At 43.2% G+C, this 27,226-nt stretch overlaps 1 protein-coding gene across 1 annotated transcript in view; it reads left to right on the forward strand.

Annotated features, from left to right (window-relative positions):
• Window positions 1–26,146, forward strand: part of RNF2 (ring finger protein 2) — a 70,675-nt gene extending 44,529 nt beyond the window's left edge. The window contains exons 3-8 of the mRNA XM_040359805.1: window positions 4,392–4,483; window positions 4,578–4,738; window positions 7,610–7,825; window positions 14,193–14,465; window positions 15,761–15,932; window positions 25,705–26,146. Of these exons, the coding sequence (XP_040215739.1) occupies window positions 4,397–4,483; window positions 4,578–4,738; window positions 7,610–7,825; window positions 14,193–14,465; window positions 15,761–15,932; window positions 25,705–25,806 (1,011 nt within the window). The 5' untranslated portion in view covers window positions 4,392–4,396 and the 3' untranslated portion in view covers window positions 25,807–26,146. The remainder of the gene's footprint in view (window positions 1–4,391; window positions 4,484–4,577; window positions 4,739–7,609; window positions 7,826–14,192; window positions 14,466–15,760; window positions 15,933–25,704) is intronic.
• Window positions 26,147–27,226: the final 1,080 nt, after the last annotated feature.

The raw sequence follows: 27,226 nt of genomic DNA on the forward strand, positions 1-27,226 counted from the left end.
GAGTTTAAGAAAGGAGGAGTAATCGTGGGAGGAGATTTCAACTTTTGTATGGATCCTAGGATAGATAGTGCATCCCGGGTAAAGGGGACTGGGAATGCTCAACTGAAGATACTAAAAAATAAGTTATACCAGAACCAGTTGATGGATGCATTGAGAATATAGCATGCTAAAATATGAGACTATACATTCCACGCCCCTGTACACGGGACATACTCAAGAATTAGTTATTTTTTGATCGCACATAGGCTACTGGAATCAGTGATTAATACAAATATAGAAGTTACATCCCTCTCAGGTCACGCCACAGTGACTATGAAAATAGCTGGGGACCAAAATAGGGCAAATATATGGAGACTAAACGAAGAACTAATCCAGGGAAAAGAAGCAGAAGATGGAATAAAAACAGAGTTAATGCCCCGTACACACGATTAGAAATTCCGACAGCAAAAGTCCGATGTGAGCTTTTGAACGGAAATTCTGACCGTGTGTATGCTCCATCGGACTTTTGCTGTTGGAATTTCTGCCAACAAAAGATTGAGAGCTGGTTCTCAAATTTTCCGACGCAAAAGATTCCTATTGGAAAATCCGATCTTCTGTAGCAATTCCGACGCATGCTCGGAAACAATTTGACGCATACTCGGAAGCATTGAACTTAATTTTCTCGGCTCGTCGTAGTGTTGTTAGTCACCGCGTTCTTGACGGTCGAAAGTTCAGAGAACTTTTGTGTGACCGTGTGTATGCAAGCCAAGCTTGAGCGGAATTCAGTCGGAAAAAACATTTAAGGTTTATCCAATGGAAAATCCGATTGTGTGTACTCGGCATTAGAGTATTACTTCAAAACTCATGATACCGGATAAATATCAGAGGCAGCGCTGTGGGAGGCCCATAAGACCTGCATAAGAGGAATTCTAATAGCTATGGCAGCGGGAAAAAAAGAAAGGAGAGAGTAAGAAAAAGGGAAGTACTAACGAAGGAAATGCACAAGTTAAAACAGTGGCATAAAAAAAGGCGAGCAAGAAGGGCTCACCCTAAAAAGGGACGAATTAAAAGAACAGGAGAACCGTAAGACCTTTAGTAGAATTAAGAAAGAGAGGTATCTTGGGGGGAATAAGACAGGGAAGTACCTGGCAAAAATATTAAAGAAAAAAACAGCAAATTATATATCAAAAATTCAAAATGGCACTGGGGAAATGGTATATACAACAGAGGAAATAGCAGGAGTATTCCAAAAATACTACGGAAAACTGTACTCAGTAAAACAGGCACACCAGAGTGTGAAAAGGAGAGGGAAGTGAGCCTAAATAAAATTTCAGAAGATAAACTAAGGCCCCGTACACACGACCGGATCTATCTGCTGAAAACGGTCCGCCGGACCGTTTTCAGCAGACAGATCCGCTGCGTCCGGCTGCCGGATTTCTGTCTGATGGTTGTACACACCATCAGACAGAAATCCGCGCGTAAACAATACGCGGGGCGTGGCCGCGCCGTCGCCGCAACGATGATGCGGCGACGTGGGCGGCCTTGAAGTTTAAAGCTTCCACGCATGCGTCGATTCAGTACGACGCATGCGGGGGATGGCGGTCTGTCGGACGTGTCCAGTTTCAGCGGATAGATCTGGTCGTGTGTATGGGGCCTAAGGGCTAGATTCAGAGAGAATCTCCTATCTTTAGGCGGGCGTAGCGTATCTCATATACGCTACACCACCATAACTTTGACAGGCAAGTCCCGTGTTCAGTAAGAATTTGCACACAAAGTTACGGCGGCGTAGCGTATATGGGCCGGCGTAAGCCCGCCTAATTCAAAATAGGCTGGTAGGGGGCGTGTTGTATGATAATTACTTGTGAACCCCACGTATTTGACGCTTCTAACGAACGGCACATGCGCCGTCCGTGAAAGTATCCCCGTGCGCATGCTCCAAATTACGACGCAAATAGTCAATGCTTTCGACGTGAACGTAACTTACGCACAGCAGGGATAACTTTACGCCGAAAAAGCCTTACGTAAACGACGTAAAAAAAATATGTAAATATGTGTAGGAGACTTACGCCTGTCGTTTCTTAGCAACATTTAAGCGTATCTCAATTTGAGCATACGCTTAAAGATACAACAGCGCGGATTCGGACTTACGACGGCGTATCTACTGATACGCCCGTCGTAAGTCTTTCTGAATCTAGCCCTAAGTGTTTTAGAAGAACACATAACAGAAAAGAGATTAGTCAGCACCTAAAAGATACAGCCTCAAATCCCAGGCTCAGATGGGTTGACGACATTTTAATACAAGAGGTTTAAGGGAGTATTAATCCCCAGATTATGTACCTACATGAATGGGTGAGGATCAAGTTGGGAGATGAGAAGGGAGGCTCTAGCGGCCGCCATTACCATTATTCCAAAGGAAGGAAAAGATGCTACCCTATGTTCAAGCTATAGACCTATGTACAGTTGTGCAAAATGGAAGGTAATGGCTGTATACTTGAAGGTTCCTTACATGTATGAGAGTAGGATGAAACTTTACACCACCTGATTAAACCTTTTTATACAAGTGAGATATTCATGTATTTTTAAAGCGTAACTCCAATTTTTTTGAGAAAAAAACATTCCCCTCTGGGTGTTCTATGTACATTGCAAGTTTTTTAAGAATCTTTGTTGCAGATTTCTACCATTTATTATTCTGAAGAAATAGCTGTTTGTTTGTCTGTGTCCATGTGAATCAGCATGGGAGTCATTTTATTATTATCATCAATCAGCTGTTGCACTTGCAGGCTTCTAATGTGGAAAGTGGCAGGGTCTTAATCCCTTTGGATGTGATTTCCCTTTGGGAGTATTTCACAAATGACATTTTTATTGTAGGGGATGCCTAAAATCAAATTTTTATCTTAGTGCAGACATCTGGAAAAATCAGTAAGCCACAATTGCATATGCTATATAAATATATTTTTTTATTTGCATTTTTTTTTCCATTAAAGTGTAGTTACCCTTTAAAGGGTCACTAAAGGATTTTTTTTTTTGCTAAATAGCTTCCTTTACCTTACTGCGGTCCTGGTTTCATGTCCTCATTGTTCGTTTTTGCTCTGATGTTGCTGTAAAACTGCTCTGTTCTGGACACTTCCTGGTTGTCTGGCTCCGTATGAAAAAAGTCATGGGAGAGTTTAGTTCCGTTTTCCTAGCCATGACTCTCTATGGCACTGTCCAGCACAGAGGCATAAAATAACATGCAAAGACTAAACTACTTTCAGTTTCGTTTTTGCATCTAAGAGGCACATTATATGATTGATTTTTATCTATTTTTAATCAATCATTAATTAATTAGGAATCAGTTAACTATTATGCCTCTATACCCTGTAAACAGTAATTTCAGCAATTTTTTTTTTCCTTTAGTGATCCTTTAAGCCTTATATGTATATATTTACCTTTACTTTTGGTATGTGGATCGTAAGTGGTGTGTGCTTTAAGATGTGCTGTTCTTGATTTATGGTTGAATACAGGTGCATCTCATAAAATTGTAATATCATCAAAAAGTTATTTATTTCAGTAATTCAATTAAAAAAGTGAAACTCATATTTTATATAGATGAATGAATGAATGAATGACTTGTATAGCGCAACTCATGCGAACTGAATCGCCTCTGGGCGCTTTTTCCAGCCAGAGTCTGCTTGGCTGGTGCGGTCATTTTACCCCGTAGGATCGTGACACGCTTGGGACACACAGTCATACACACAGATATACATATACGTTAGATAGATGCGTTACACACAGTGTGATATATTTCAAGCATTTCTTTCTTTTAATTTTGATGATTATGACTTGCAGCTAATGAAAACTCAAAATTCAGTATCTCAGAAAACGAGATTATTACATAAGACCAATAAGAAACAAATACAGAAATGTTGGCTTACTGAAAAGTATGTCCATGTACAGTATTGTATGCACTCAATACTTGGTCGTCCTTTTGCTTGAATTACTGCATCAATGCAACGTCTCTATCGGTTTTAGGTTGGGTGAGTTTGCTGGCCAAGCACAGTGATACCATGATCATTAAACCAGGTATTAGATAAAATGGAGGTTGGCAGTGTGTTGAGACCTGGTCACACACACTGCCAACCTCCATTTTATTAAAAATACTTTTTTTTTATTGGTCTTATGTAATAGTCTAGTTTTCTGAGATATTGAATTTGGGGGTTTCACTAGCTGTAAGCCATAATCAAAGTTAAAAGAAAGAAATGCTTGAAATATATCACTCTCTGTGTAACGCACATATATAAAATGATTTTTTCTCTTTGAATTGAATAACTGAAATGAATACATTTTTTGATGATTTTTCGAATTTTATGAGCTGGACCTGTATATGGCATACTTGGGACTACCAGTAAATCTGCTTTATATCTGAATTTCAGGAATTATGTCTCAGATAATACAAGCCAATGGAGCTCAGCCACTCAGCAAAACATGGGAGCTGAGTTTATATGAACTGCAGAGAACACCACAGGTAAAGACATTCGATTAAATTTGCTTGGAAGTGGAGAATTTATTGTAGGCTGTGGGTTTGTAATCATATTTTGAATACTTTAATGTTTTGACAGGAAGCAATTACAGATGGGCTAGAAATTGTAGTATCACCTAGAAGCTTGCACAGTGAACTTATGTGTCCAATTTGCCTTGACATGCTGAAGAACACAATGACAACTAAAGAATGTCTGCACAGGTTTTGTGCTGACTGCATAATAACTGCTCTCAGAAGTGGGTAAGTATAGATTGTTTGTAGTATTTTGTCCAGGGCTGGCAGCAGAGGCGCTACCTGACAGGGTATTGCTTCTTCCCAATAAAAGCGTCTTCCTTTTTTTTTCATTTTAATGTATAATTTATATAAAGTTCCAGCTGAACTTACCACCTTGTCCTTTGTGAATGCAGCAGAAAGTCATAGCTCAGTTGACCTGGTTGAGATGAAGAGATGAAAACAGGAACCATTTTCCAATATAATAATAAAATCTAGCTGAGCAATGGAATTCAGTCTGCCAGTTATCTTCTGTCTCATTTGTTCCAATACTTCAATGTTGCCCTTTTAACCAGTTCAGCTTTGGAAGGTTTTACCCTCTTCATGACCAAGCTATTCTTTGCTATTTAGCATTTTAACTGGTAATTGTGCGATCATACAATGCTGTACCCAAACAAAATTTGTCATTTTTTTCACACAAATAAAGCACAAATAACGCTTTCTTTTGGTATTGTTTGATCAACAGTTTTTAATTTTATTTTATTTATTTGCAATATAAAGGAAAAACATTGAAACAGACAATAGTTTTACTTTCTGCTATAAAACATATCCAATAATAAAAAATAATAATTTCTTCATACATTTAGGACAAAATGTATTCTGCTACATCTTTGGTTTGCGTGAAAGCTATAGCATCTACATACTATGGCATATATATAGTAAAATTTACTAACTGCCACTGACCTCACCAGTGACACTAATACAGTGATAAGAGCTATTAAATATACAATGTCACTGTACTAATTACACTGGCTGGGAAGGGGTTAACATTCAGGGTGAGCAAGGGTTTAAAGTGGTACACCTTCGGGTTTTGTTTTTTAAAAATAACAACATGTCAAACTTACCTGCTCTGTGCAATCATTTTGCACAGAGCAGCCCCGATCCCATTCTTATGGGTTCCCCCCCCGGTGCTCCAAGCCCCTCCTCTTCATTGGGTGCCTCCACGGAAAGCTGCTTTCCCTTGGGCACCTATGCTTGCTCGCTCGCTCCTGGGTCCCGCTGCTGTGGTACTCGGCCCCTTCCCCCGCTCCGATGTCACAGGATTTTGATTGACAACAGCGGAAGACAATGGCTCCTGCTGATATCAATCTGTCCAATGAGGAGAGTAACAGTGGCTGGAGCCGTTGCGGTCGTGCACATCGCTGGATAGGTACGGACTCTGGTAAGAAAAAAGGGGGGTCAGGGGGGAGCTGCAGCACCGAAGGTTTTTCACCTTAATGCAAAGAAAGCATTAAGGTGAAAAACCTTAGGGCTTTAGAACCACTTTTAAATGTGTGCCTAACAATGTGTAATGTGTGTACTAAGTGTTGCTTTTTACTAAATGTCTGTTTCTTATCCCTGCTTTGCAAGGATAAGAGACAAAGAGATTGTTCCCTCAGTACAAAGCCCTGTTTTGATTGACAACACCATGGCCCTGGGCTGTGATTGGATACAGCCGATTAGCAGGTCCCTGCAATGTTTAATTGTCCGGGACTTGTTGACAGATTCCCGCTGTGTACAATCACAGCGGGGGATGGGGGGAGCTGGCGCTTTGCCTCCACGGCCGCCCGTCCACAGTACATTGTGTGCGGGCTTATGTTTTTTTATATTGGTCTTTCCTAATTTGTCCCAGTGTTGGAGCATGTAGACATTTAAATTAAGGTGACCAGATTTTTAAAATGAAATCCAGGGACATATTTTTTTTTCCACTAGTAATGGTGGCAATCAGCGACTCTCTGCCCGTCGCTGCCGCCCGCTTTACAGCCTCTTAAGTCTCACTCTCTGAGCCCCGGCTACTACTGGGTGGGGAGCGGAGGAAGATCACTCCGCCAGGGAAGGCAAGGAGATAAGCAAGCAGGCGGCTGCCTGGGACTTGAGCCAAGGCAGAAAAATATGTAAGCTGAGCTAAATGGGCATGCACCCGAAACTGAAGAAATATTCCCTCTGCTCCAACCAGTACATGATCATCAGAAAGGGGCACAGATAATGGAAAAAAATACACCCCCTAAGCTAATAGGAGTGGCAGACCTGGGGTTTGTAATTCTAATTTTTTTTTTTTTAATTCTGCACTGACTGTCTTTGAAATTGCCCCAGCCCCTATTCAAATCTAATCCGGGGACAAAACCAGGGACAGACTTTGTCCGGGGACAGTGTCCTTAACGCGGGGACTGTCCCCGGAAACCGTTTTCGCTGGAGTTAGGCAGTAAGCATTTATGCGGTTATGGTGTATAATATGGTCAGCTAAGACTTATAGCTCACTATTTAAAGGGTAAGTTCACCTTCACAGAAAAATCTTTAAGGTGGACTTACACAGGACACCCACACCGCCCCCCCCCCCCCTGACCTGCATTGCCGCGATCACCGTTTTGAGCCCTGGTATATCCACCTCACGGCTCTGGCTCTTAGAAATCCTCTCAGCTTTCTCTTTTCTTCTTCCCCACTGGGAGGACAGGCTACGCGGGTTCTGATTGGTTGGCACCACCCATTAGAATGCTCCTTAACGCCCCTCCTGATGGGGTACATTTAGAAGAATAAGCTCTGGGTATTTCTAAGCCCCAGACCTGTGAGGCGGCTATACTGGGGCTCAGAACGGACGATGGTCGCCAAGCAGGTCAGCAGGGCGAGGTGGGGGTCCTGTGTAAGTTCACCTTACAGATTTTTCTGTGAAGGTTAACTTGCACTTTTTAATTTGAAAATAATTGTAATGCTTGGGTACAAATAATGTACAAAAAGAAAAATAGTAGGTCACTGCATGTAAGGAATAAGCAGCTCAGTATGCGGAGAGAATAAATCCTGGGATTACATCGTTTAGATGTGTATTTTATGTGCATTTTCAAACTTCGACCCATCTGTTCTCCACAGAAATAAAGAATGTCCAACATGCCGTAAAAAATTGGTCTCCAAAAGATCATTGCGCCCAGATCCAAACTTTGATGCCCTCATCAGTAAGATCTACCCAAGCCGAGATGAATATGAAGCTCATCAGGAAAGAGTACTGGCCCGGATCAGCAAACATAACAATCAACAAGCACTGAGCCACAGTATTGAAGAAGGTCTTAAGATACAAGCAATGAACAGGTAAAACTCTAGGTAACAAATTATATCAAGGTGGATACATACCAATACGTACAGTAACTATTTTATCTACATTTATAAAAAGCATAGAAGAAAAGTAGAGAAAACACCAAATCCTGTGGTCTATTTACTGCCTTAAAACATTTGCTGGAGGTCTCTTCAGCACATCTGGTTTAATTTTTTTTTTACTTTCAATAAATATATAATTGACATTTATTTGGGTTAGTAAACACACAAAAATGTTGTGTCATATACTAAAATACATTTAAGGCATTAGGATTTGGCTGCTCTAGATTAGGGAGACCTGTATTCACTTTCTTCAGACCAGAAAAAAAGCTATGATGCTACAAAAAAAGTTTCCTAAAATCTTTGCATTATATACTGTAAAGTCCACCAGGAGGGGATTTTTCTTTTAAGTAGTGTTCATAAGGTGAGGCATCGGCTGGTTTATAGCAATTGAATCTATTTTAGGACTGAGCCAAATCTTAATTAGAGTAAAACCTTGAACAGATATAGCTATTAATGCAGTATTAAAAGTTTTATAGGTGTCTACTGTAGGTTTAGTGTCAAAATTCTGCCAGAAGTTGAAATTGAAGGTTTCTAAATAATCTGCATGTTTTTCTTTTGGTGTACTTTACATACCTTTCCTGAAGAAAGTGCTGATGTGGGCTCCAACCACTGCTGGATACATGGCCAAACACCTAGATCATGATCTTTGCCAAAGAGAGTAACCAGCCAACCTAAACTTGACTCACTCCCTCAGTTGAAATCTCTTGACCAAGTTATATGCTTTTGTGTTATGTGAGCAGCTGGAACAGCATTTTCACTAGCAGAGCTTACTGCTTTTTTCTTATTCTTTTACCTGTATCCACAAGTCTGTCAACAATTTAATGTATAGCTCCATACTTGTATTTTGAACAACCACAAAGCAGATATAAAAGATTAGCTTTTTGTTTCTCATTAATCAAATGGCCATGAATAAATTGTCTTTATTCTGGCCTTCCATACACCAAACATTGGCTGGATGTATGGACTACATACTACTACTACAACTACAACTACATTTATTTTTTGAAGCTGCTTGATTTCTCACTGTAGGATTTGATTCCCTAATAAGATTTATCTGTCTTCCTAATACTTAAAACGGTAGTAAACTGCAGCATTAATTTCATACTAGCACATTATGAAATACTTACCTTAGAACGAATCCCTCCACCGGCGCGCTGTCACCGCTGACAGGACTTCCATCTTCCCCCGGTCTTCCTTCCGAGTTCATGGGCTTCGGCTGTGTGAGTGGCCAGAGCCACGATGATGTCACTCAGTCTCACTTTGTGCATTGGCTCCAACACAGAGCTCTGTAGATCCGGCAGCATCTAGTGTTAATATCTCCTAAACACCACGGCCCAGATTCAAGAAGCACTTGCGCCCGCGCAACCATAGTTGCGCGGCACAAGTGCTTACTTGCTCCGGTGTAACGAGTGCTCCTGATTCAGGAACCTCGTTACACCGAATGCAGCCTAGGATGTGATAAACATAAGCCTCCTTATGCCTTCACATCCCAGGCTGCATTCTTGCGTTGGCCGCTAGGGGGCGCGGCCTTTGTGATCGGCGTGTAGTATGCAAATTGCATACTACCACCGATTCACAAAAGTTGCGCGGGCCCTGCCTACGCAAGGTACGGAGTTTCCGTACGGCGCCTTTAGCATAAGGTTGCTTCTGCTAATAGCAGGCGCAGCCAATGCTAAAGTATAGCTGCGCCTCCCGCTCGCGACGTTCAAATTTAACGTCGTTTACGTAAGTGAACCGTGAATGGCGCTGGACGCCGTTCACTTACAAGCAAATGACGTCCTTGCGACGTCATTTGCCGCAATGCACGTCGGGAAAGTTTCCCGACGGAGCATGCGCTGTTCGCTCGGCGCGGGAGCGCGCCTAATTTAAATGATTCCCGCCCCCGGCGGGATCATTTACATTAGGCAGCCTTGCGCCCGGCTGCTTAGCATATTGCCCGCGCAATTTACGGAGCAACTGCTCCGTGAATCGCGGGCAAAGCGCAATATTTGCGTGGGCGCAGAGAAAAAAATTTGCTCTTTGCCCACGCAAATATTGCGCGATTCTACTTGAATCTGGGCCCACAAGTTTAGGAGATTTTCACTGTACCTACAGGTAAGCCCAATTATAGGTTGACCTGTAGGTACAAGTGTAAAAAAGAGTTTACTACCACTTTAGTAACTCTAAATGCTTAATATAAAACAAGAGCTCACACCTAATGTTTCTTATTAGTGTTGTGGGAGTAGTCATTGACTTCAATGAGGAACATTGTCTTCCCAAGAGTAATGTTTATCTTGCAAACCTCTGCTCACATTTTAGAACGGATATATTTTTGATTTACCGCTACAACTACAGAAGACTTTTCATGCAATCTTGTTCCCTAAAAAAAGCCTGTAATGAGACATATAGAGACTGGGATGGCTGAGCCTTTCCTCTTAAGGTGCTAGTTGCCTGGCTGTCATGCTTATCCACTCACTTCATTGTTTTGAGTCACTGACTTGAAAAATACATGCAGACAGGCAATGGAAAGTCTAGTGTCCCTTTTGACATCCTCTCCCAGCATTCCTTGTCTGTGTGCAATCTTTTCGTTTTCCTTCTTGTTTTTGTATTTCTTAAGCTTAAAGCTAAAATTTTCTGCTAGGGTTGGTTTGATTTTCAAAGGAACTCAATATTCTACATGCAATTCTATGGAACCCCATTGCAAAAACTCAACAGACGTTAAAGCAGAGTTCCACCCAAAAGTGGAACTTCCGCTCATTTTGTCTCCTCTCCCCCTCCGGTGCCACAATTGGCACCTTTTCAGGGGAAAGGTGCACAGGATACCTGTCTTTGACTTCTGGGAGTCTGCGCCGCGGCCCATGATGTCACTGCGGGACTCCCTCCTCCTCCCCCTGTCACCGGGCCAGTAGGAGTGAGGAGCGGGGCATCTCGCATGCGCAGTAAGGTTCCCGGCGTGAAGCCATAAGGCTACACTGCTGGGTTCCCTTACAAGCAATGGCGGCGTCAGCACCCGACAGCTGATGGAAACATCGCTGGACTCCATGACAGGTAAGTGTCCTATTAATAAAAGTCAGCAGCTGCAGTATGTGTAGCTGCTGGCTTTTAATATTTTTTTTTGGGCGGACCTCCACTTTAAGTAAAAAAATAAAGAAAAAAAAGTAGAGTCTATTACACTTAGACCCCTTTCACATGGGGCGGATCATTACTGATCCGCCCCGTGAACCTCCGCTTGCTCAGCGGGGATCGCTCCGTTGATCCCCGCTGAGCCGGCGGATGAAAGGGCGGTCCCTGCACACTGTGCAGGGACCACCCTGTAATTTCTCCACTCTCGATTGGATGTCAGCGGGCATGTCACCGCAGACATCCGCGGCTCCATGGAGGAGCACGGAGCGCACGTTCAGGTCCGCCAAAAAAACTGGCAGGCGGACCTGAACGGGCCGCCAGTGTGAAAGAGCCCTTAAAGTGTCTTAAAACTTTGCGTACATAGGTACGCTTGGTGCTTGATGCCTGGTAAATACTGTATATCCTAAATGATCATCTTTTGGCAAGTGTATAACTTCCATTCACCTCCATAGTGAACACACTGTTACATACACAAAACAGGGGTCATTAACCTGTGCGTGGGTTGTGCCTACCAAACTTTGCATCTGCCAATAGATATTAAAGTGGTATTGAACCCGAACCAAGAATGTATTATATTGCAGCTTACCAATCATTGGATGTGGTGGCTGCATTTGTTTTCCTTTCTTTGGATTTTTTCCCTTGTATTCTCACCTGGTGATCTGGCCAATAACACACCTCCTGTATTAGTGAGACAAAACTCTGGAATAATGAGTACAGGGGGGCACAGCAAACAGCAGCATTGTCAGTCTGGAGGGGAGGGGTTGCAGTGTTAAATGTATCAGCAGAATTAGAACCACTAACAATTTGGAACCAAACTTCAGCACACACTTTACAAGCAGTTACAGCAAACAGTTTTTTTTCCTTTTGGGATTAGGGTTTTGCATCCATAAATAAAAGCTGATCACTTTATTAATCACCCCTGCCAGTGTTAGTGATTTCTCTCATCCATGTATACTGATACATTGTGCTGGAGAACTTGTGCGTTTGCAAAACAGCAGACTTACTGGCTGGTTCACCAGATGAAAATAGAAGAAAGAAAGCCTAAAAAAGGAAACGAATGCAGTCATCAGATCTAAGAATTGGTAAGCTGCAATATAATAAACATTTGCTTTTGCTTAAAATCAGATGTACTGGGCAGTGTGCTGTATCCGTTTGATAGCCTTGTACATAAAACCTTACAGAGATACCTGAGTAGATTATAGTACATATTTAACAAGTGAACATATTTTGGGACTGTATTTGCTACAAGTCTCGCTCTCCTACCAAATCTCTTTTACTGTTGGTAGAAATTTATGTTCCATAAAATATTTGGTGATAGTGTGAGTCACAATTTTCTTATATTAAAGGACCTCTACTGACATGGCTGAGTGTCAAACACTTGGCAGCACTCTGGCAGTACAAACTATCTGAGTGAAAACTCTGGGCCCGCTGAGTGTTACAATTGGTAACATAATGGGTAGAAAAGCTCATCCCAAATAGATCATTGTGTTAGCCAGCTGTGTTTACATTTAATGTGAAATATATGTACAGTAAAACCTTGGTTTGAGAGTAACTTGTTTTGAGAGCGTTTTGCAAGATGAGCAAAATGTTTTAATAAATTTTGCTTTGATAGAGTAGCGTCATGTCACAACTGAGTATAAAAGATAAGAGAGGAGCCTCTAAGTGTAGCAATATGGTTACATTTAATGAAGGTACACCATTTAGCAACTTATTGCTACACTTAGAGGTGCGTCTCTTCTCTTTTGTACCCTGTAAAAAATGCTTTGATATACAAGTGCTTTGGATTACATGCATGTTTCTGGAACGACTTCCAAGGTTTTACTGTATTTGCAGTGAATTATAGATGCTTTAAAAGTAATTATTGTCAGAGAAAGAACAACATTGAATGTTCGCTATAGCCCTTTAAATACCCCTCTTTCTAAGATCCTTTCTCAGTTTTTTATTCCTGGTCCTTGCTGTGATATCAGTTTATGATGCTGGGTAATACACACATTACACACATCACTATTTTCATGTTTTGAGTTTTAGTAGTTTCAAAGAGTTAAATGTTCATTAAATGATACCATAATATATACACCCTTTTTTTCAGCATACTGCACATTATTTGATTTGTTTTGTTTTTGATTTTTTGCTTTTAAACAACATAAAATCAAATAAATTATTTTCTCAACAAATTTAATAATGGCGTTGCATATATAATTTCCTAGTTAAGAGTTAATGTACGGGTAATTATTTTAGGTATCTTCTGTTTTGTGCTGTGTACAGGGAAAGGAGAACATTCTAATCTGCTTACCAGTTTCTTCTTCTGGAAAATAAACAAAACCGCAGGAGAAGAACAAAATGGTAAGCCAATTTAGAATTTTCTCTTTTTAATATAAAAACATTTTTGGAAAACGTAAACCATCAGTATTTTTCCCTGATCTACACGTAGTGATTGGAGATAGTGTGTGGGCACCTATTGTAAGGAAGTGTAAATGTGTAGAAATCACTGCTTTACTGTATGAACAATGTAATTAGTGTGTAATCTTTTGAAATATGATTATGTGTCACAAGATATCCATTTTATTCAATGCATACAGCAATCACTTTAAAAGGGTAAAGTGTTAATAAAAAAAAACTGGCCTGGCCTAATAATTTGTTGGGTCCATTTAAAATACTTGTCCAAATATGAACACGAAAATGAACACGGAGAAAGCCTTTTTAGTTACCTAAGGCCACCTCCTTCATTTAACCTGCTTTATCCTTGACTCTCTAATACAGGGATATGCAATTAGTGGACCTCCAGCTGTTGCAAAACTACAAGTCCCATCATGCCTCTGCCTCTAGGTGTCATGCTTGTGGCTGTCAGAGTCTTGCTATGCCTCATGGGACTTGTAGTTCTGCAACAGCTGGAGGTCCGCTAATTGCATATCCCTGCTCTAATAGAAACAACACAAAGTGTGATTATTTGATATTTTTATGATTTTGTATTGCAAAAGTAAATTGTCTTTAAGTCCTGTTCATCTTCTGTTGTCACTAATGTCAGTGCTCATTCTGTTTTAGAGTTGCATTTGCTTGTTGCAGATCTTGGCAAGGGACTAGCCCACACGTTCCTTTCATGACAGCTTCCAAAACACTAATTGTTTATGGTTTGTCATGGAACATACATTGATGGGTACAACACTGTTAGATTTGTGACAGAATAAATATTGCATTACAGATTACAAAGGGGGAAGAAGCAACAAGTGGAAAATGGAAGTGGAGCTGAAGATAATGCAGACAGTTCCCACTGCAGTAATGCTTCTGTACACAGCAATCAAGAAGCTGGGCCCAGCAATAAGAGGACAAAAACATCTGATGATTCTGGTTTGGAGCTGGATGCAAATAATGAGACTGTAACACTGGATCCTGTGTTGGATGGATCCAATGAGATAGAGCTGGTCTTTAGGCCTCACCCAACACTAATGGAGAAAGATGATAATGCTCAGACACGGTAAAAGAATGTCATCTGTAATTTGATCACTATACCTGTATCATTTTAAGCAAAACTGTACTGAGGTCACAATCACTGAAAATGTTTTAAGAGCCCAATTGAAGGCTTACACTCTTGTTCTTTTTATTGTCCTATAGTGATACATCATAATGTTTAAAGGAGAACTATAGCCAAAGCTATTTTGGCTATACATCTTCTATGGATCACAAGAGTGCAACTTGTTCTGCAGTTCTGTGACCTGTTTTCAGCCAACAAGGGGCTAAAGCCTGCTGTGAGCTGACGCCACTCGGCCAGGCTCGGGAAAGATCCTGACTTTACAGTCAGGGTCCACCCAGATGCCTGGTCCAGCAGCTGGCTTAGCCTCTCGGGGAGTCGCTGGGAGACTGAGCCTTGTACTTCTCCCATCCTAAACTCTGGTGTATGAGAATGGCTAAAGGCACATTCCAAGTGAAATTCAGGTACTTGCACTGTTTGTATTTTACAAATCCATTTGCCCTCATCTTTGGGCAAAATAGTTTTGAAGCATGAATGTAGGCATTTTTTTATCATGTGTCCTCTGTAAAAATATTTTCTTCTGCATTGCTGCGTTCTCCTCTCCTGACATCATTATTCAGGGTCAATTTGCAGCACAGTGACCGACCTGTCTTCTTAACGTCCCTGGGTAGTTTTTTTGTATTTTGGGGGGGGTTTATTAAAATCAGATTAGGTTCTGCCTGTCTGTCTCCACCTAGCCCTACCCACCAGATGCTGCCGAGATCTAGAAGGGATCCCTATGAGGACATCACTGGTGATAAAAAAAGGTGTGCTATAGCTTTAAAGAAACCATATACGTGCAAAATTATTTTTCATACTTTCAAAGGGTTTGGGGGGTTTGAAAGCATTCTGGCTTTACTGGGAGTTCAGCTTTGTTAATGCAGTGCTGTATTTTTTAGGTCTTTTATATTTGACTGGAGTTCAGCTTTAAACACACTAAGGTAGAAGTGAAACTATGACAATGAAGGGTATTTTTACTATCAGACTGAATATCTATTTATGTAACTTCAGATGGGCTTTGATTGGACACATATAATATAATATAATATAATATTATTGAACTCACAATTCTGCTCAAATTGCTCAGATGTAATACTGTTGTCTTAAATACAGTATATTCAAATTAAAAAAACATCACAGGAAGACTTGTGATGCTTCGTTAGCTGTAGGTCATCTTGTTTGGTGAGCATTCTTAGTAGCTATACAACTGTACACACGTATCCTTATAACACATATAACTTTCCCATTGTCTTATCTTTAAGGTTCATAAAGACTTCTGGAAATGCTACAGTTGATCACTTATCTAAATACCTTGCTGTGAGATTGGCTCTTGAAGAATTTCGGAATAAAGGAGAGACCGACCAGATGAGTCTGAATGCTGCCAGTGAAAAGCAGTATACTATATACATTGCTACAGCCAATGGACAATTTACAGTGAGTAGTTTGCTTTGGTATTGTTTAGTGGTATTCAAAGTGGTGTTATGCCCCACCACGATTATTAGAGATGAGCATGCTAATTTGGGAATTTGGACGCAACCTAGATCATCAAAGTCCTAATGCAAACCGAAAAAACTGAGCAGTGAACACTCCTAGGCTATAAACATACATCATATTAATTCACTTGAAATTGATATTTTTAACCCTTTTTTTCACCATATTTTAGTATTAGTATTTCTGCTTCCTAATGGCAGTCAGCTATAATATGCAGGCAATAGCTTCCTTGAATGGTTATGTTCTAACACATAATACAATGGGTGGACCACAGTTGGCCATTCAGTTGAATGGGTATAAGATGTTCTTCTATATTTGGCATCGGTATGATCCCTGATTACAACGTGAAAAATACACTCAGAATGAGTTCATACAAAAGGCAGTATGTCTCACACAATATGATGCCCTTTGCCCGAGTGTTTTGTTTTCATTAAAGTGAACTTTGCCCACGCAGGGCACATCAACAAATTTAAGAGAAGGCTCCACTTTCTATCAACATGCTGAAACATTGGGCATTTAAACTGTTCTCTACTCGTGTGCTGGACAAGTTTTTTGTAAGGACATCCAGAAACGGGGCAGTCTGACAATACCACACATCACATCAAACACCAAGGAGGAAAAAGAGGGTTCTGTAGTACTGGAGGTTTGCTACAGCTTGCAGTGGGCAGCAAATCACATTCCGGCTCTTCCCACAATGTCTATTCCAGATGTAAAGTATTGACAGGCTGACTAAGTCACCAGAGCCAGAATTAGGACAGCGGTTTCTCCATCCAGATATATTTACATAGTTGTACCTTTGGTAAAGGGTAGCCAGGTGTGGACCTGATAGAGTCTTGCCTCAACCACAAGGAAGAGAGGTTTGTAGCCAGGACTAAGGATCTCTGGCAGGCGTTGAAAGATGCACTGGTGTCTCCATGGGACTGATACTCTCTGATTTTCCTATTTTAACCACTTCCCACCCACCATATAACAGAATGACTTGTGCAAAGTGGTTATGTTATCCTGACTGGACATCATATGACGTCCAGCAGGAATAAGCCGCGATCACGCACCTGTGGGGGGTACGCAGCGCGGTGATCGTTGGTTTCGTGTGTCAGTCTGACACACCGCATCACTGATCTCGGTAACACGCCTCTGATGTAAGCTCTTTACCATGTGATCAGATGTGTCCAATCATAGCATAAACAGAAAGAGCCATGTATCAGCTTTTCCTCCACTCGCGCTGACAGATGCGAATAGAGGACAGCCAATCGGCTGCTCTCCTGACAGGAGGGTGTCTGCGCTGATTGATTATCAGCGCAACCCACCAGGGATACCCACCCAGGCCCACCAGGTATGCCCACCCATGACCACCAGGGTTGCCAATCAGTGCCCATTAGTAATGCCTACCAGTGCCTCCTCATTAGTGCTGCCTATCAGAGCCATTTTTATCTGTGCCCATCAGTGCCACCTATCAGTGCTCATCAGTGTCGCCTATAAGTGTCCATCAGTGCAGCCTTTCAGTGCCACCGATGAGTGCTTATCAGTGCTGCATATCAGTGCCTTATCATCAGTTCCACCTCATTAGTGCCACCTCATCACTGCTGCCTTATCAGTGCCCATCAGTTAAGGAGAAAACTTACTTATTTACAAAAAAATTAACAGAAACAAAGAAACTTTTAACTCCAGTGGTGATCAAATACCACCAAAAAGCTCTATATGCGGGAACAAAATGATAAAAATGTTGTTTTGGTATAGTGTTGCATGACTGCGCAATTGTCATTTAAAATGCGACAGCGCTGAAAATTGCCCTGGGCAGGAGGGGGGGGGGGTGCCCTGAATTTAAGTGGTTAAAGCTTAGATGCTCTGAAGGATTAAACTCAAGGGTTTCTGATCATTCTTTTTGCCTTGGGAAAGGGTTCCTGTTGCAAGTTTTTGCCATTGCCCTTTTCTTTATTAGTACTGCATTTGGATGCCCCATTTGTGAGATTAGAGAAAGCTATGTCCATCAATGACTGGAAGAGAAAATACGATTTTTTTTTTGGACTCGCTGGAAAAAGCACTCTCCCCTCTGTTTGCTGTTGCTCCAAATATGTTGTTTCTCCTTCTTACTGCTTGTTCACTTCAGAAAGTTATTGGGGTTGGCCTACCGGGGCAGAGGCTACTCCCTGGGCTGAACTTGATTTGTTTTATACCTAGTGTCTTTGTCCCGCAGTTGGCAGTATAACCAAGTTGCGGAGAATAAAGAGAAAGCTATGGTCGTCAATGAAGTCAGTAAATATTACATTCTGCTCATTACACTCTAAATGAAAGAAGGTCACCTCTAAGATAACCCCCCCCCCCCCCAAACTGTATGTAAACTGTTCTCCCATCCTTTATTGTAAGTAAACAAATTGTAACTTATTTTATTGATTTGGCTACCATTTAAGTCCTTTCAGAATTCCAATATTCTTTTTACAATGTGGTTCTGTAAAATATGGTATTACAGTGTCAATGCTACATTCAAGATTGTGCCTGATTTTGCAACTGCCATTTTTCTTTGGGTGTTTCTACTAAACAAACTTTAACATAATTACCAAGTCTTTCCTCAGCTCTGCTTGACCAACAGTAGTCTATTTAAATGTATACAGTGGGTATATAAAAAAAAAAAAAATCACCCCCCTTTAAAATATTTAAACTTTGTTGCTTTGCAGCCTGGAATGAAGACAGACAAGTTTTTTGTTTTATCCAGCCATATTTACTCAGTGCAACCTATAACATCCAAGTGAAACATATAACACCAACATGTCAGAATTTGCTCCAGACAATGAAAGATAAGAGCTGAAGGTCCTGGGAGCCGCACATCAGAACAAAACCCACTGTGTGAACAAGTGGCAGTCTCAGCCTGGACCCCTGCCAGGCCACGCCCCAACCAATTTTACTCTGCCCACCGGAGCTTACTCATGGGAAACTTTGCACATGTAGACTTTGCAATATTTGCCCACTTTTCTTTGCAGAACTGCTCAAGTTCAGTTAAATTTGATGGTGACCGTTTGTGGACTGCAGTCTTCAAGTCATTCCACAGATTTTTAATGGGGTTTAAGTCTGGGCTCTGACTAGGCCATGCAAGGACATTCACCTTTTTCTCCTTCAACCACCGTGTGGTCATTTTTGAAAGGTTGGAAGGTAAATCTTCTCATTGACAACTTTTTGGCAGAGGACAGATTTTCCTCAAAATATTTACGGTATTTTGACCCATCTATTTTTCCATTCTATCCTGACAAGTGCTCCAGTCCCTGCTGCAGAGAAACATCCCATAACAGGATATTACCACCCCATGCTTTACTGTAGGAATGGTGTTATTGCATTGGATTTTCACCAGACATATCGTTTGGTGTTGTGGCCAAACAATTACATTTTAGTCTCGTCTGACCAGAATCTCAAGGTGCATTTTGACAAAGCTCAGTCGTGACTGCATGTGGCCTTGAGTTGCTTTTTTCTGGCAACTCTCCCATACAAGCCACATTTGTGGAGAATTTGTGATATTTTTGTACACAATGACCACCCTTCCTCATAATTTCCATCAACTGCTAGAGAGTTGCTTTAGGCCTCTTGGTAGCCTCCCTGACCAGTTTCCTCCTGGCTCTTTCATTCAGTTTGGAGCAATGTCCTGATCCAAGGAGGGTTTGTGTTGTACGAAATACCTTTCACTTCCTCATAATAGACTTAGGCATTGGGTAAAGCCTTTCTATTTTTAATTTTTTGTATCCATCTCCTGACGTGTGCCTGTCCACAACTTTATCCCAGAGATCTTTTGACAGTGCCCTGCTACCCATAGTTAATTGCTTCAGTTGCACTATCAAGTCATTTTAGGAAAGGGTGATCCTTTTTCCATCTTCCAACTTTTTTCTGACATGTTTGTGTTATATCTTTCACTTGGATGTTATATCTTGCACTGGGTAAATAAATATGGATAAAACAAAAATTGTGTTTGTCTTCATTTCAGGCTGCAAAGCAACAAAATGTGATTATTTTAAAGGGGGTGATTCTTTTCTATACCTACTGTATAGGGGCAATGATTTGCAGTGCAAAAACCTTACCCTTTTTGCTAATGACATGTTTTTAATCATTCAAGATCTCGAGGCAAACAGCAAAATAAACATTTTAAATACATATATGCTTACTGTTTTACCTACAAAGATATTTGGTGCTGGCTGTAATCATCAATTGGCTTAAAAAACTTTTCTCTTGTCGTCCATGGACGGACACAGCCCCTTTCATTCATGACCAGTGGGTTATGTTCCCTGTTTACAGGAGAGGACTAGGCAGAACATGTTAGATACATATACATGTCATTTTAAAAACAGAGCTGAACAGCCCCGCCCAGGGGGCGGTCCCTCCGGACATAACCCTCCTCCCAGCAGCATGCAGCCTCAGTTTCGTTCTGCCTAGCAAAGGAGAAGGACGTATGGCTCCCTTTGGGCCCAGCGCCCGAGGAAAGGATTTTATTTCATTGCTATTTATTTATTTATCGTTTTTTCTTTTTCTATCAACTGTCGGCTGAGAGACAGGCTGGATATTATAGATCCTTGTAGTCTTCTCAGTTCGGCCAGCGTGCGTGAGCACACCTTTGCAAAGAGGCTGGGTCTGCCACGACATGCCCAATGACTCCTGGGGTGGCCGGTGAGCTTTGCTCCGAGGTCCGCACATGACTGAGCTGTAGTGTTGTTTCACTCACAGTGGACAGGGCTGACAGCTACCTCCATTGCGGTTCTATGCTTGTCTGGAATGCACCAGTGAGTCGTCGCAGGACGGGTAAGTACAGTCCCTCCTTCTTAGGTGGTGTGGTACAGCTGAGCATTCCTGGGGTTTGGGTTCTACGCGCTGTCGGGGTGGGGGTGGGGGCACCTAGTTGAGGGGTCTGTGCGCCTGGCCTATGTGTTTTTCCAGGCTTTCCCCCTTTTAAATGCTGTGTTTTGCCGCCGTTCTGACGGCGCTGGCGCAATTTTTTAGTGGATTTTCAGTTTGCATTGAAAATCCCATTGGCAGCCATTTTGTTGTAGCCGCACCAGGCTCCACGTGGGCGCTCAGCGGCCATCTTGCTTGAGTCCTCGGCCTCTAGCGTTGACTCTCGCGGCGCGCAGCGCCGTTCTCCTCACAGCATTCCACAGCTACAGCTTTACCTCACGGCTTCTCCTCACACACAGTGTGCGGGACACGGGCAGCGGCGCTGAGCAGTTCCTCTCCGGTGTGGTGAGTTCCCTGTGCAACTCACCCCCCCCCCCCCCCCCCCGGTCAGCGCAGCAGGAGTGGTGGGTGTTTTTTTCTGTTCATTCTGAACTGGGCCCTGGGAGATTTTCTTCCTCAAATATGGAGTCAGTATCTGGTCCTCCTTCCCCCAGCATGGCAGAGGCAGCTGGTACTTCTGCTTCTGCACTCACTATAGACTCTTTGTCAGCAGTCCTGGAGACATTTGTGGCCAGGGTGGAAGCGGCGTGTGGCAGTAAGGGGGGTAAAAAGAGCCCCCTCCCTCCGGTATTCCCAGGGGAATGTTCAGATTCAGACCAGGACCTGGCTGCGGCTCAGGTGCCTGGTTCTGTTTTATCTGAATATGTGGACCAGGACCTTCCTGAGGAAGACACTGTAACTGGGTCAGGGCATGATAAGTCACTTGTCAGGGAGCTTATCAATGCTGTAAGGGACTCCCTTAAGCTCGATAGTGCAGCTGAGGTATCCGCTGAGGGCTCGGTCTCTTTTGGTTCTCACAAGTCAGACCGCTCTGTTAAGGTTTTTCCTTATGTGCCCTTCTTTGATATATTTATTGATGCGGAATGGTAAAAGCCGCAGAAGGCTTTTGTAGTCCCTTACCGCCTGGCGGTTCGCTACCCCTTTGAGGAGAAACTCTTAAAGAAGTGGACTTCTCCTCCGGTGGTGGACCCTCCGGGCGCCCGGCTAAACAAGGTGACCATTCTCCCTGTAGAGGGAACTCCTGCTTTTAAGGATCAGACTGATAGAAGATCCGAAGCACTGACCCGCTCCATGTTTACCATGCTGGGGTCTGCCTTGCGGCCTATTGTGGCCACTACCCTGGTGTCTCAGACACTTACTGAGTGCGCAAAGATTTTGCGCCAGGCTGCAGAGGAGCACCAGCTCCCATCCAAGGTAATTAGACTGGCTGACCAGCTGGTTCAGGGCCTTGTCTATGTTTGTGATGCTTCACTAGATGCAGCACCCTTGATATCCAGGGCTTCTGTTTCGGCGGTGGTTTTATGCCGCCTCCTTTGGCTAAAATGCTGGTCTGCGGACCAGGCCTCTAAGAAGGCCCTGGCGGATTTACCCTTCAAAGGTGAGAGGCTTTTTGGGTCTTCACTGGACGACATTTATCAAGGATGTCACAGGAGGGAAGAGCACTCTCCTCCCTCAGTCCTCCAAGGGGAAGGAACCCCGCCGCAAACCGGGTCCTTTTTTTCCCACACAGAAGCGTTTTTTTCGTCAGTCAGGGCCCGCGGGTAAACCCTCCCAGCCCGACAAGGGCTCAGCTGGGGGACAGAAACGTCCCTGGGTGCGTAAGCCGAACAAGCCGGCACCCAAGCCCGCAACTGCATGAAGGCCTGCCCCCGCCCGACTCATGGGTGGGGGGATGGCTTCGCAGGTTCACAGCTCGGTGGACCTCTCTGCTCTCCGTCCGATGCGTCTGCCAGGTGGTCTCTTCGGGGTACAAAATAGAGTTTCTTTCCTATCCCCCGAACAGATTATTTCCCTCAAGCCTCCCTCTCCTACCAGCTCGTCGGGCTGCCCTGTTGGGGGCAGTAAAGGACCTGCTAGGTTGCGGAGTAATTTTACCGGTCCCGCAAGACGAGAGGTTTCAGGGTTTTTACTCGAATCTGTGGTCCCGAAGAAGGACGGGGTCTGTCCGATCCTGGACCTCAAGGCTCTGAACGTCTTTGTGAAAGTAAGGAAGTTCTGCATGGAATCGATTCACTCGGTGGTAGCTGCCCTCCACCCGGGGGACTTTCTGGCGTCCTTGGACATCAAGGACGCATACTTGCATGTCCCAATCTGCGCAAGTCACCAGAGGTTTCTGCGTTTTGCAATCGGGGAGGATCACTATCAGTTTTGGCCTGGCGTCAGCACCAAGAGTTTTCACCAAGGTGCTTGCGCCGATCCTAGCTTTGTTGAGACAGCGAGGCATTGCCATCGTGGGCTACTTAGACGATCTTCTTCTGAGAGCAGCTTCTGGCTCAGAATTAAGGGAGGACGTGTCTATAACCAGCCAGACCCTCCAAGAGTTCGGGTGGGTCTTAAACATTCAGAAGTCGGTCCTGGCTCCGACTCAGAATTTGGAATACCTGGGGTTGATTCTGGACTCCTCGGGAAGCAAGGGTCTTTCTACCCCTGGAAAAATTGCAGACGCTCCAGTCTGCTGTGAGAGTTTTGACATCCCGCAAATGGTCGTCTCTCCGGTTTTGTATGCGAGTTCTGGGCCTCATGGTGGCCTCGTTCGAGGCTGTACCGTACGCCCAGTTCCACACCCGAGTACTACAGAGGGAGATCCTGTCCAAGTGGAACAGATACCCATCGTCTCTGGATCGTCAGATTCAGGTCAGCCATCTGGTCAGGGCTTCTCTGAATTTGTGGTTGAGATCCCCGGCTCTTCGGGCAGGGAAGTCTTTTCTCCCCTTCCAGTGGACGGTGGTTACGACGGACGCCAGCCTCTCGGGTTTGGGGGGGCATCTGGGGGGTCCAGTTGGCCCAGGGTCGTTGGACTCTAGAAGAGTCTCGTCTACCGATCAATGTCTTGGAACTTCGGGCGATCAGGCTATGCCTCTCCTCGTGGTCAAGGAGGTTGCAAGGCCGCCCGATCAGAATCCAGTCGGACAACGCCACGGCGGTGGCTTATATCAACCATCAGGGGGAACCCGAAGCTTGGCTGCAGCGTCTGAGGTCGCTCACATCCTAAAGTGGGCAGAAAGAAGCGTGTCGGCTCTGTCGGCCGTCTACATACCAGGCGTGGAGAACTGGCAGGCAGACTACCTGAGTCGTCAGATGCTGGACCAGGGAGAATGGTCGTTGCATCAGGAGGTGTTTCAACTCCTTTGCAGGAGATGGGGAACACCGGATGTGGATCTCCTGGCCTCTCGTCTCAACCACAAGGTGTCGAGGTTCGTGGCCAGGTCCAGGGATACCTGGGCGGACGCGTCAGACGCGTTGGTAGCCCCGTGGGGTCAGTATCGATTGATCTATGCCTTCCCCCCACTGAAGTTGCTGCCTTGACTGCTCCGCAGAGTGGAGGCCGAGGGGATTCCGATGATTCTAATCGCCCCGGCGTCCTTGGTACGCCGATCTCGTGCGCCTAGTGGAGGATACGCCCTGGCGGCTGCCAGTGCGGGAGGACCTTCTGTCCCAATGTCCTATACTCCATCCTGCTTTACAGTCGCTGGCTTTAACAGCATGGCTATTGAAAGCCAGGTTCTAAGGGACCGAGGTCTTTCCGACTCTGTCGTTCCAACTATGCTGCGGGCTAGGAAGTCTTCCTCTAGGAAGATTTACCATTGCACTTGGAAGGCCTACATCTCTATGTGCGAAGAGATGGGTTGGCGTCCACGGACATTTTCGGTATCCAGAATCCTGCTGTTTTTACAGCGTGGCGTGGATCAAAAGCTTGCCTTGAGCACCATTAAGAGTCAGATTTCAGCTTTGGCTGTATTCTTTCATCGGCCTTTGGCGGCCCATTCGCGGGTGGGTACTGTTGTGCAGGGGGTTCGTCATATACTTCCACCTCTTAGACCACATCTTCCCCCATGGTATTTGAATCTGGTGCTCTTGGTTCTTCAGAAATCTCCCTTCGAGGACATCGGAGAGATTCCTCTCTTGACGCTTTCTCAGTAGGTGGCCTTCTTGGTGGCCATTACGTCTGTCAGAAGGGTTTCTGAGCTGGCGGCCACAGCACCCACCCCTCCTTTTTAGGTTTGTACTGCATGTTACGAACTGAGGCTCAATGCTGCTGGGAGGAGGGTTATGTCCGGAGGGACCGCGGGGCTGTTCAGCTCTGTTTTTAAAATGACATGTATATGTATCTAACATGTTCTGCCTAGTCCTCTCCTGTAAACAGGGAACATAACCCACTGGTCATGAATGAAATAGGCTGTGTCCCCGTCCATGGACGACAAAGAAAAAGATTTTACGGTGAGTACAAAAAATCCTATTTTTAATTCAACTTCAGTAGCCAAAGCATATCTCCAACTCTAAAAAAAAAATAAGCAAGCCAAAGATATTTTTCATCAATTATATCAACAAAGAAAGATATTTTTAGTAAAACACATTCTATAAAGAGTATAATCCTAAGGTGGAACAGCCTATTATGAATGGGACAAGGTACTGTACATAATAGAAGCTACATGTAATTGCCACTAGATGGCAGCAGATATCCAGTGAAAAAACAGAATGCCATCTAGTGGCAATTACATGTACATAGTTTAATGTGTTTAATGTGTTATTTTGTATTTAATGTAAATGTAATACACACAAGTTGATTCTTTCTATTGGAGGAAATGTTGTATATAGTTGTTGAATGTACAAGTAATTTTCAACAATTACATTGTGACTCGCTCCTTCTTTACTGTTCAGTTGCCTAATACAGTATACTGTTTTGATGGTGCTGTGTAAGACCATCTTAAAAATTACATAAAACATCACTGGAAAGAAGATTACAGACTTTGATAACAAATTCAAATAACCATGAAATGTTTCTTTTTAGGTTTTAAATGGCTCCTTTTCCTTGGAACTGGTCAGTGAAAAGTACTGGAAGGTAAATAAACCCATGGAACTCTACTATGCACCTACTAAGGAGCACAAATAATTTGGGACTTCTCTTTTCAAAAGGATTTTTTTTTCTTATCCTAAAGACAAACTATGTACACTTCATACTCAAGTGGCATCTCCAATATTTCCTAAAGAATATGTGTGAATTTATTCACAAAAACATGTTGATGGTGTTTTTGAAGACAGCCCTGTACAGCTTTTTGGAATTAAGGGATCTGTGTAATCCTGGAAGTTGAGAACTATGGTTTTACGTATTATGGATATTCTTATTTATTTATTTTTTTTGTCTTAATTGGGGTCTGTGGATTTGTTCAGAAACAAATGTAGCACCAAACAAGTTGAAAATTATCGGTATGTAAAGCTAGTGGTATCATAATAGAAGCTCCTCATCCAGTTGTCTAGAATATATGAAATCTACAAAATTTGACCTTGGTAATCCTTTTTCGGAAAGAAGAGCTCCTGGACAAGATGTACAGTTTTTTACTTAATAGCCCTTTTTGCTTATGTTGGTGCAGTTATCAGTACAGTTCTATGGCTTATAATATTATTAAATGCTGCAGTATACAAACACGTAAGTATGTTGTCATAAAGCACTCCTTCGCTTACTGTATCCCACTTAGCTCAACTCTCCACCTCTGGTGCTAAGTCCTGCACTGATTCGCAGACCTGTCCCCCACCTCTGGTGCTAAACCCATTTGTATCGCCATACCTGCTCCTGTATTTAAATGGGAAACAGTGAGGTGTTAGTTTTTGCTTCCCTGCACTGTTGGCCAGTATGCACAGGAAAACATGGTAGCTTGAGGAACAAGAGGTAAAGTGAGTATCTTACTTTATAAAGGCTCAGTCTAGAGGGTGCTACCTGAACAAAGATGTTCTCCTTTTTGTTTGTGGTAGAAACTGTGAAAATGTATCTGGTGCGGAAGAAAGAAGATCTGTTAAAGTGCATCCAATATGAGTATAGTATCGGTGCAAATTTCATGATTGTTAGGGGAAAAAAACTGTCCAATTAAGTGAGTCCATATGCAAAAAAAAGGCTCCACCCTGGAACCAGACTTATCTGCAGGACTGGAGAGCAGCAACGTCCCTGTGTGGAAATTCTACCTGATTTAAAAAGTGGGTGGTCTGTCTACTTTTCATAGATGGCGCCATAGCGCTATACTGTATGTGTGTATATATATATATATATATATATATATATATATATATATATATATATATATATATATATATATAGAGGTCCCACCATCCTGCACATCAAGTTTGACAAAGGACATACCACTCTGAGCACGCATGGTCGGAAACGCGTTGCGAACACACCCAGTGACGTCATCATGCCTGACACTGCGCTCCACGGGCGTTACACACACATCCGGCTCCTGGAACCAGATGAGCGTTGGATCAAGCTGCAGCTAACATGATGTGATTGATGGCTCCCACAGGAGATGGACCTGTTTTAA

This window comes from Rana temporaria, chromosome 7 (genome assembly GCF_905171775.1).
Source record: "Rana temporaria chromosome 7, aRanTem1.1, whole genome shotgun sequence".
NCBI lineage: Eukaryota > Metazoa > Chordata > Amphibia > Anura > Ranidae > Rana > Rana temporaria.